At 38.2% G+C, this 12,553-nt stretch overlaps 1 protein-coding gene across 1 annotated transcript; it reads left to right on the top strand.

The window, feature by feature from the left end:
* The first annotated feature begins 3,552 nt into the window (after positions 1-3,552).
* Positions 3,553-4,566, top strand: LOC137620999 (uncharacterized). Its single transcript, XM_068351439.1, has one exon. The coding sequence runs from the start codon at positions 3,553-3,555 to the stop codon at positions 4,564-4,566; it is 1,014 nt and encodes a 337-aa protein (XP_068207540.1).
* The last annotated feature ends 7,987 nt before the right edge of the window (positions 4,567-12,553 follow it).

Genomic DNA, 12,553 nt, shown 5'->3' with positions numbered 1-12,553 from the left:
AAGGCTGATGACTTTGCATGAAGATTGCTTTTAATCATATGGTTCCCTGCTAAGGTTTCTTTTAATGTACCGCTAGTTATTATATATGTATTTAGAGAGAGAGAGAGAGAGAGAGAGAGAGAGAGAGAGAGAGAGAGAGAGAGAGAGAGAGAGAGAGAGAGAGATTACCTATCCTATCAGTACTCTTGTAGCTTCCGAAGGGAAGAGCCGTACATTGACCTACCACAGGAGCATTCGATATCTCCCTGATTTCTGATGAGTGTTATACTTAAAAGGTCAAAAAGATAATAGATTATCAGTGATAAATATTCGTCGATTATTACTGAAATGACAATAATCATATTATCTTTTCCCAAAACCATTCCGATATCTTTATTACTTTCTTTTCGGTGGAGACGTTTTTCTACCAATTATAATTTCAAATAAGAAAAAGGGTTAGCAAAAAAAAAAAAAAAAAAAAAAAAAAAAAACAGTGGACATGCGTATATTTCAGTCGAGGTAACAAACAATCGTTGGAAAGTCCATTCATCACACTCTTTTAATATAGCAAATTCATCTAAATACGGTTATCAAATTGATGACGAAAGATCGCGTAGTAAAAGCCTTTACAGAATATGTTTTATATATCAGGGAAAAGTTTTGTGCTTCAAACATAATAATACTGTAACCCTTCTTATAAAAGCCCTTTATACATATATATATATATATATATATATATATATATATATATATATATATATATATATATATATATATACGTATATATATATATAAATATATATATATATATATATATATATATATATATATATATATATATATATATATATATATATATATATATATATATATATATATATACTATATAACTCTGTTTGGTGTGAGTTTGTGTATTATAGCCACGAAAGGAAAATTGAAAAGACCTTTATTGGAGTTAGTACTTGCGTCTTCTTAGTGACATGGATGGACTCATAATGATAGAAAATATAAAATTATATTGTATATATAGACTGCAGACATATGGCATCACATCAACTGGAGTGAGTTAACTTTACTTTTTGAAAGTACCTGCCCGAACAAAAGATGGATTCTGTAATCTGCCAACATGAACCAAACAAATTATATTAATTTATTCCAAGGACAATGGAAAATAGATATAATCCGGCAAGATGACTGCCAGATAACCATCCTATGTCTAGACATCAAAGTCAAATCCGGTCAAGATTATAGAAATTAGAATGCCACTAGAAGAATTTCCCAAATCAACCGCATCCTTTTTAGATAAATGGAAAATCAACTTTTCCATTCATATATGAACTGTCTCAGTCAACTTTTCTCACCGCATACCGAGAAGAGGGAGAAGAGGGTCAATGTGTATTGGTCGGAACATAGTGATTAACTTGATTCCCTTATGGGACATATATATATATATATATATATATATATATATATATATATAAATATATATATATATATATATATATATATATATATACATATATATATATATATATATATATAAATTTATATATATATATATATATATATATATATATATATATATATATATATATATATATATATATGTGTGTGTGTGTGTGTGTGTGTGTGGGTGCGTATGTATATACAGTGTATATATATATATATATATATATATATATATATATATATATATATTTACTGTATATAAATACATATATATATATATATATATATATATATATGTGTGTGTGTGTGTGTGTGTGTGAGTGAATGTGTTTATGCACATGTATATCCGTGTGTATTGTATATACATATATATATATATATATATATATATATATATATATATATATATATATATGCGTGTGTGTGTGTGTGTGTATATATGTATATATATATATATATATATATATATATATATATATATATATATATATATATATATATATATATATATATATTTTATATATACAGCACATACACACAGACATATATATATATATATATATATATATATATACAGTCCATGCATACAGACACACACACACACACACACATATATATATATATATATATATATATATATATATATATATATATATATATATATACAAATATGTATGTGTGTGCAAGTGTGCATATGTATTTATGTGGTTGTGTATGTGTACTGTAGATGCATATTCATATACAAATATTTACACATACATAGTTATGTATAGATAGGTAGATAGATAGATAGATGTATCCCTCAATAAAATATAGCATTACTGTTGTGAACTTGGCTAACTTTCTTGATAAATATTCTTGATAAAAAAATAGAAATTACACAGTGAAAAATATTAGTACTGATTTCCATCAAAACCAGAGAGAAATTGGCATAGATGAAGTGTTACCTAGACATACTGTACCGCACTTGTTTCATACACGCTCATACACTGTAATGCTGTTACGTTTTTTATCACTCACTCTCTCCTGCACTGATAATAGAAAAACCTATTTAAGTTTGCCATCTCATGCTTTACTTTGTTTGATTTTGTTTTTCCATTATTGCCTTTAACTGTTAGTACATAAGCTCCTTATCTTGTGACATAAAGTTACTTACAATCACCTTGCTTCTCTATTAGTACCTAACAGCTACCTTTCAACACTAGTAAATTGGTGACCACCAAAGGATCAGCTCCTTACAGCCTTTGCACCCACTGCTTCACCCTACCCTTTTTACAATGCCTCTCACCAACCCTGACTTTTCGACCAACGCCGCCTCGATGAAACTATTGCCCTTCGTCAGCAGGGAAATGTTTGCCTGGTTCCAGTGTGCAGAAGAGTAGTTTTGCATCAGGGGCACGACTCTCATGCAGCAAAGCAGACTATGTCCTCGCAGCGATCCCCGAGTACACTTTTCTAGAAATCTCCTATTGGCTTTGCAACCAAGGGGACGCCCCAATAGCATACAACACCCTCAAAACATACCTCTTGGAGCAGTACTCACCATCGTCAGCAACCCGTATAGCCGATCTTTTTCAGCTCTCTCAACAACAGTTGGGGAATCAAAATGCTTTGCTCATCCTCTGGGAAATGACCAGTATCACTTGCCTCTAACCTTCAGGGAAAGCTCTCCTTAGGAAGTGTCCCTTGGGTACAACGCTTACCCAAACTTCTACTCACTGACATCCCTAATGTCGATACCTTGCCATGAAGGACATAATGACAAAAGTCGACACCTTTGTGGACAGCCACTGCTCCTGATGAAGAGGACAACTATTCAACACTGATCAAAGCTGACGAGAATGCAATAAAACCCAGATGCCCACCCCATGACATGCCAGAGTGGCATCAAAGCCGTCCACCACCCACATATATGCCGCCCCTCACTCACGTTCCAACCAACAACCTCTACAGCCACTTACTGACGCCTATCACCGGTAGTTCTGCTACTACTACTCCAGATTTGGGGCTGCTGTGATGAAATGTGTGGACGATTGTTATTGGCCAGATAACTTGTAAGTAAGCCCTCACTTTAGCAGTAGCCTCCTCTGTTACTAATCTTTACTTTTTACATGATGCAGGTACATGTGTGCAGTTTTTGGCAGGCACTGGTGCTTGTCGTATTCTAGGCCTCCTGATGTCTGCCTGATAGCTGCCAACAGATCAAATATCCCCACCCATGGGTACAAGACGCTCACACTATTTTTTGGGAGGGCCAAATACCATTGGAAACTCCTCATTCACGACGTAACATTGCCATTAATCAGGGTGGATTTCCTCACCCATTTCCACCACCTGGTTGATGTGGCACATCGACCTTTAGTCAATGCAGGCTCTTATGCATCGACACCTCAAAAATACAGCCCTTCTGACCTCACACTACACATCAGTGCATCCTCAGACGCCTACGCCCACCTCCTCACATTATATCCAGAAGTCTTCCGCCCAGAACTTCGCCAAACGCATACGGTTCCCTCCAAGCACGGCATTTATCACCATACTAAAATGAGGGTGTTTGCCAGATTCAGGCATTTGGCACTGGATCATTTGGCAGCTGCTGAACAAACATTAGCCGAAATGGAAGAAATAGGCCTTTACCAAAAGGCCTCAAGCCTGTGGTCATCACCCTTCCATATCATCCTTAAGAAGGATGGCTCCCTGTGTCATTGTGAGGATTATAGGTGTCTGAAAATGCGGACAGAAACGAATTATTACCAGCTCCCCAACATCAAAAACATCTCCTACTTGCACAAAGAGAAGGTGTTCTCCACTCTCTACCTCCTGAAGGAGTATTATCAGGTGCCCATGAAACCAGAAGACATCAATAAGACAGCCATCACCTCCCCCTACAGTAAATACACATTCAATTACTCCTGTTTTGCCTTTGTAATGCTGGGGACATTTTTCAACACCCTATGGATAGAATCTCAGGGGACTTCCCGTTCTGCATATGTTACATGGACGACATACTTGTGTTCTCTTCTTCCAAAGAGGAACACCTCCATCACCTATGCATCGTACTTAACAGCATACAACAGAATGGCTTTGAATTCTGATATGATAAGTGTACATTTGGCGCCAACAAAGTATCATTCTTAGAGTTATACATCACTTCTGAAGACATATACCCCCTTCCTAAGAAGGTATCAGCTGTTCAAAGCTTCCCCACACCCCCAACCTTCAAAGCACTGCAAGAATTCCTAAGTTTAATAAACTATTATTACCAGTTCTTGCCAGCCATCGTTGCCACTCTTGTCCCCGTCTACACCTCCCTCAAGGGTAAGCCAAAAGACCTGAAGTAGGGTTCCCTTCAGGAAGCGGCCTTCTGCAACACAAAGAATGCCCTATTAACTGATGCTGCTCTCACTTTTTCGGAGCCACATGCGCCTCTCCTTCTCTCCACTGATGCCAGCAACATCGCTATTGGTGAAGTACTTGAGCAGGTAGTCAATGGCTAGCCCTGCCCATTAGCATTTTTTAGTAGAAAACTGCCTCAGTGAAATCCAGCTAATCTACTTCCGACAGCAAATTGCTGGCACTGCATTTTGCTGTCTGCCACTTTCACCATTTCTTAGAAGGTACACCCTTCATCATTCACACGGACCCCATGCCTCTGGTGCATGCCTTGACTCAACAGTCCAACACCTACTCCACCCGTCAATGCTGACATCTCTCCGCCATGGCTGAATACAACTGCCCCCTACAATACGTCCTTGGGAAAATGAATACGGTTGCCAATGCCCTGTCAAGAAACACAATGGCCGCCATTCACCTGGAATTCGTTTACAATGCTTTGGCAGAAGCCCAACTAAAAGATCCAGAGTATCAAGCATGTAGGAAATCATGCACATCCCTCCTTTGGGAGGCCTCTCACATCCCTCAGGCTGATCTACTGCAGAGCTATTCTAGAAAAATTTCACTTGGCATGGCATTAATAAGGATGCTAAGGTTTGGGTCAGTTCCTGTGCTTCACTCTAAAGTTCATTGACATAATGATTCAGGTGTGGGCACCTTTCCTTAAGCTCAGTGTTGTTTTTCCCACATTAACATCGATTTAATAGGTCCCTTACCCACATCACAAGGACGCCGTTACCTGGTTACCGCAATTGGCTACTCCACTCGCTGGCCTGAAGAAATCCCCATTCAAACTGCAACATCTGCCTCATGTACATCTGCCTTACTGTCAGGACGAATAGTGAGATTTGGTATCCCTGGGCATATTACTTCTGATAGGGGTGCCACGTTATCCTCTCAATTGTGGACATCATTAATGAATCTCCTGGGCATCACCCTACATCAGAAAACCGCCTACAACCTTTCAGACACCAGAATGGTCAAAAATTTTCATTGCACCCTCAAAGCAGCTTTGACGTCCCGCTGCCATAACTCCAACTGGTTTACACAGCTTTCCTGGATCCTCCTGGGATTAAGGAACACTCCTAAGGATGCCCTGGATATCTCGACAGCTTAAATAGTGTATGGTGGCCCGTTGGTCATCCCTGCTGAATTTTTTCTGTCTTTAACCTCCCTTTGTCAATCTCACCACCTATATCCTGTAGTGGAAAATTACTCCCTGCCACCAGACTTACAAGTCCCCAATGAAGCAACACATACCAAAACATTTAAACACCAAAACGCATGTCTTCCTGTGCATCAATGCTACCAATCCGCCACTGTCACCCCCTTACATGGTCTCTTTTCAGGTGAGCAGTCGCAAGCCAAAGGCTTTCTTAATTAACATCTGTGGCAAAGAAGACTAGGTCTTCTTTGATCACCTAAAGCCCACGTATCTCCTGCAAGATGACCTGTGTACAGTTTGCCTCTCTAGAGCAGGGCATCCTATTTCACATGTCTGTCCTTTTTATTGGTGGATACATATACTGCATATGTTTCATACATGTTCATACACTTCAATGTTAATGATTTGTTTTCATCTCTCGCTCTCTTCTTCACTGGTAATAGAAAACCCTGTTTAAGCTTGCCATCACATCTTCCATATTGTTGGATTTTTTGTGACATTGCTATCCTTAAATGCTTGTAGAATAAGCTCGTTATCTTGTTGGATAAAGTTACTTTCATTCACCTTCCCTCTTTGTTAATACCTAACAACTACCTTGACATATTGGCTCTAATTCGGGTAGTTTAAAACAATGCATAAGTTTAAGTTCTGGGATAATTTTCTTCAAAAGCTCCACCCAAGAATCATCTAAGAGGAATGAAATGTCTTTCAAAATCACGAAAAACATAAAAGGTTGTTAAAGGAGGTTGATAGCCAAGCAAGAGTGAATCCATCATCTATCATATAGAATAGAACATAATATCAATGGAGCTGGAAGACCTTATACCACAATATCAATCAGACTTTCATATTTGAAATATAGAAATCTCCTGATAAATTATATCATTTTGCACTTAGCCTTCATGCTCATTTTATATATATATATATATATATATATATATATATATATATATATATATATATATATATATATATATATATATATGTATATATATATACATATATATATATATATATATATATATATATATATATATATATATATGTATGTATATATATTTATACACATGCAGTATATATATATATATGTATATATACATATTCATATTATATATATATATATATATATATATGTATATATATATGCATATATATATATATATATATATATATATATATATATATATATATATATATATATATATATATATATATACATACCAAGGCATTTCCCCCAATTTTGGGGGGTAGCCGACATCAAACAAATGAAACAAAAAATGGGACCTCTCCTCTCTACGTTCGTCCCAGCCTGACAAGGGACTCAACCGAGTTCGGCTGGTACTGCTAGGGTGCACACCCTCCCCTGTTATCCACCACAGATGAAGCTTCATAATGCTAAATCCCCTTTTGCTGCTACCTCCGCGGTCAACCAAGGCACCGGAGGAAGCACCAGGGTCTACCGGAACTGCGTCACAATCGCTCGCCATTCATTCCTATTTCTAGCACGCTCTCTTGCCTCTCTTACATCAATCCTCCTATCACCCAGAGCTTCCTTCACTCCATCCATCCACCCAAACCTTGGCCTTCCTCTTGTACTTCTCCCATCAACTCTTGCATTCATCGACTTCTTTAGCAGACAGCCATTTTCCATGGCCAACATGGCCAAACCACCTCAACACATTCATATCCACTCTAGCTGCTAACTCATTTCTTACACCCGTTCTCACCCTCACTACTTCGTTCCTAACCCTATCTACGCGAGATACACCATTCATACTCCTTAGACACTTCATCTCAAACACATTCAATTTCTGTCTCTCCGTCTCTTTCATTCCCCACGACTCCGATCCATACATCACAGTTGGTACAATCACTTTCTCATACAGAACTCTCTTCCCATTCATGCCCAACCCTCTATTTTTTACTACTCCCTTAACTCCCCCAACACTTTGCATCCTTCATTCACTCTCTGACGTACATCTGCTTCCACTCCACCATTTGCTGCAACAACAGACCCCAAGTACTTAAACTGATCCACCTCCTCAAGTAACTCTCCATTCAACATGACATTCAACCTCGCACCGCCTTTCCTTCTCGTACATCTCATAACCTTACTCTTACCCACATTAACTCCCAACATCCTTCTTTCACACACCCTTCCAAATTCTGTCACTAATCGGCCAAGCTTCTCTTCTGCGTCTGCAACCAGTACAGTATCATCCGCAAACAACAACTAATTTACCTCCCATTCAGGGTCATTCTCGTCTATAGTTTCAATCCTCGTCCAAGCACTCGAGTATTCACCTCTCTCACCACTCCATCAACATACAAGTTAAACAACCACGGCGACATCACACATCCCTGTCTCAGCCACACTCTCACCGAAACCAATCGCTCACTTCATTTCCTATCCTAACACATGCTTAACTACCTTTGTAGAACTTTTCACTGCTTGCAAAAACCTTCCACCAACTCCATATAACCTCATCACATTCCACATTGCTTCCCTATCAACTCTGTCATATGCTTTCTCCATATCCATAAACGCAACATACACCTTACCTTTTGGTAAATATTTCTTGCATATCTGCATAACTGTAAAAACCTGATTCATACAACCCGTACCTCTTCTAAAACCAACCTGTACTTCTAAGATTGCTTTCTCTGTTTTATCCTTAATCCTATTAATCAGTACTCTACCATACACTTTTCCAACTACACTTAACAAACTAATACCCCTTGAATTACAACACTCATGCACATCTCCCTTACCCTTATATAGTGTTACAATACACGCACAAACCCAATCTACTAGTACCATTGATAACACAAAACACATATTAAACAATCTCACCAACCATTCAAGTACAGTCACACCCCCTTCCTTCAACATCTCAGCTCTCACACCATCCATACCAGATGCTTTTCCTACTCTCGTTTCATCTAGTGCTCTCCTCACTTCCTCTCTTGTAATCTCTCTCTCATTCTCATCTCCCATCACCAGCACCTCAACACCTGCAACAGTAATTATATTTTGCCTTCCTATCATCCTCAACATTCAGTAAACTTTCAAAATATTCCGCCCACCTTTTCCTTGCCTCCTCTCCTTTTAACAACCTTCCATTTCCATATTTCACTGTCTCTTCAATTCTTGAACCAGTCTTCCTCACTCTCTTCTCTTCTTTCCAAAACTTCTTATTCTCTTCATATGAATGACCCAATCCCTGACTCCATCTCAGATCTGCTGCCCTCTTTGCCTCACTTACCTTGCGCTTTACTTCCACATTTTTCTCCCTATATTTTTCATACCTCTCTACGCTATTACTCTGCAGCAATTCTTCAAATGCCCTCTTTTTCTCTTCCACTTTTACCTTCACTCCTTCATTCCACCATTCACTGCCCTTCCTCATGCTGCCTCCAACACACTTCTTGCCACACACATCAGTTGCAAATCCCAATAAAATTTTCTTTTATTAACTTCCACTCCTCCTCTAAATTACCAGTTTCTCTTATTTTCACTGTGTCATATGCCATTTTCAACCTTTCTTGATAAATACTTTTCACCCCCAGTTTTATTAGCTCTTCAACCTTTACTAGCTCCCTTTTACATCCACCTACTCTATTTCCCCACTCTTTTTCTACAACTAATTTTCCTTCCCCCAAAAAATGATCAGACACACCGTTAGCCATACCCCTAATCACGTGCACGTCTTTCAATCTTCCAAACATTCTATTAGTTATCAACACATAATCCATTAACGCCCTTTCTACCACTCTTCCATTTGCCACTCTTACCCATGTATACTTGTTTTTATCTTTCTTTTTGAAAAACTAGAACTTATCACCATCTCTTGCTCAACACACATATCTATCAGTCTCTCACCACTCTCATTTTCACCTGGTACGCCATACTTCCCAATGACACTTTTTACCTCTCCAGTGCCCACTCTAGCATTTAAGTCACCCATGACAACTACATAATTCCTTCTACCCAGTCCTTCTACACACCTAGTTAATTCATTCCAGAACTCATTCCGCTCTTCACTTTTCTCACAACCTGGCCCATACGCACTGACAAAAGCCCAACATTCCCTACCCAACCTAACCCTTACCCACATTAACCTAGATGATATCTCCTTCCATTCCACTACTCTACTTGTCATCCATTCACTCAGCAATAAAGCCTAACCTTCTCTTGCTCTTCCCCTTTCAATCCCAGACACTCTACCAGACATTTCACCAAACATCACTTCACCTTTCCCTTTTATCTTTGTCTCACACAAAGGCAAGATATACATCTTTCTATTCCAAAACATACTTCCAATCTCGCATCTTTAACTCTCTATTGTACTACATCCACGCACATTCAAACACCCCAAAACTAGAGTGCCGGAAGCAGTCACTCTCCCCCCAACTCCACATCTTTGATGTCTCACAGGATTATAATACAGGAGAGGGGGTTCCCAGCCCCCTCGTCCCGTCCCTTTTAGTTGCCTCTTACGACACACAGGGATACATTGGCGCTATTCTAATTGTTTTTATGCCCCCTTCTGCCATATATATATATATATATATATATATATATATATATATATATATATATATATATATATATGTATATATATATATATATATATATATATATATATATATATATATATATATATATATATATATATATGTATATATATATATATATATATATATATATATATATATATAATTATATATATATATATATACACACACATTCTTCTTCTTCTCCTTCTTTGTCTACATCTTTTCCCACTTCTATGTTGGGTCGATGTTTCTGGTCAGCTTTCTCCATCTACCTCTGTCCCACACCTCATTATCGGTTAATCCCTTTGATCGAAGTTCATCTTTATTACAGTCCATCCACCTTCGCTTTGGTCTCCCTCTCCTGCTCGTTCCCTGTACTTCCATTTCCATCACTCTCCTCCCAATATACTGTTCATCTCTTCTCATGAAATGACTATACCACCTCAGTCTACTTTCTTGGATCTTATCTGATAGTTTCCTAACTGCTGTGGTACCCCTCATTACCTAATTCCGTATCTTATCTTTTCTTGTCACCCCACACATCCATCTTAACATTCTCACCTCTGCCACATCAATCTTCTTCTCTTCTCTCCTCTTTATTGCACATGTCTCCGCTCCATACATCATTGGCGGTCTCAAAACTGTCCTGTGTACTTTACCTTACAACTTATCCCCTATTTTCCTGTCGCATATTACTCCACGCACTTTTTTTCCAATTCTTCCATCCTGATTGTATTCTGTGGTTTATTTCTGCCCCCAGATCACCATCCTCTGCAACTGTTGATCCTAAATACTTGAAATTTTCAACTCTTTTCAATCTCTCTCCCTGTAAACTAACTTCCCCATTCTCGCCATTTTTCAATCTCAAATACTCTGTCTTTTTCCTGCTGATCTTCAATCCTCTATTTTCCAATTCTCTTCTCCACTCCTCCAGTTTCTCTTCTACTACCTCTCACCTAGTGCTACACAGTATAACATCATCAGCAAAAAGCATACACTAAGGAGACTGATCTCTAATACCTTGGGTTACTACATCTATGACCAGATCAAATAAGTAAGGGCTCAATGCAGATCCCTGATGTAGTCCCACATTTACTGGGAAACTTTCTTTTAGGCCACTGCTCTTAACATTTGCTTCTGCCCTCTCATACATATCGTGGTGATTCTTACGTATTTCTCAGGGACTTCCTTTTCTCTCATACATCTCCACAGTTCCTGACGTGGTACTCAATCGTATGCCTTCTCCATGTCAATAAAGACCATATGTGATCCTTTCTGTTTCTCCCAATGTTTTTCTACCGTCTGCCTCAAAGCAAATATTGCTTCTACAGTCCCTCTTCCAGGCATGAATCCTAATTGTTCCTAACCAATTGTTGTTTCATCTCTGAGTCTCTTCTCAATGATCTTCTTCCATATTTTCATAATATAGCTTATCAGTTTTATGCCTCTATAGTTACAACATTCCTGGATGTCTCCCTTCCCCTTATAGATGGGAATGATTAGGCTTCTTCTCCATTCCTCTAGCATCTTTTCCTGATTGAAGATCTTCTGCGTCAGGTCCCATAAGTTATCTATGCCTTCCTCTCCAAGAATCTTCCATACCTCTACTGGTATATTATCCATTACCGCAGCTTTACTATTTTTCATCTTCTTTACTGCTTGTTCTACGTCTCTTCTAGTCACTCCTATGGTAGCTGCCTCATTTGAGAGTCCATCTTCAAATACTGCTCTTGGGTTCTCCTCATTCAATAGTCCTTCAAAATAAGTTTCCCACCTTCTTTTAATTTCCTTCTCTTCTGCAAGAACTATACCATTGCTATCTTTTTTTTGCCTTATCTGTCTTTAGATGCAGCATCTCGGGCCTTAGCAATTCGTAATAATTTCTTCTCTCCTTCTGGTGTTTCCATCTCTTTATAGACTTCATTCAATTTCTCTGCCTTTGCCTTTGCTACTGCTTTTCTTACTTCTTTCTTTGCTTGTTTATAGTTCCCTTTATCTTGCTCTTGT

Source organism: Palaemon carinicauda, chromosome 27 (assembly GCF_036898095.1).
Source record: "Palaemon carinicauda isolate YSFRI2023 chromosome 27, ASM3689809v2, whole genome shotgun sequence".
NCBI lineage: Eukaryota > Metazoa > Arthropoda > Malacostraca > Decapoda > Palaemonidae > Palaemon > Palaemon carinicauda.
The sequence above is the reverse complement of the archived record's forward strand: the minus strand, read 5'-3'. Positions and strand labels throughout refer to the sequence as shown.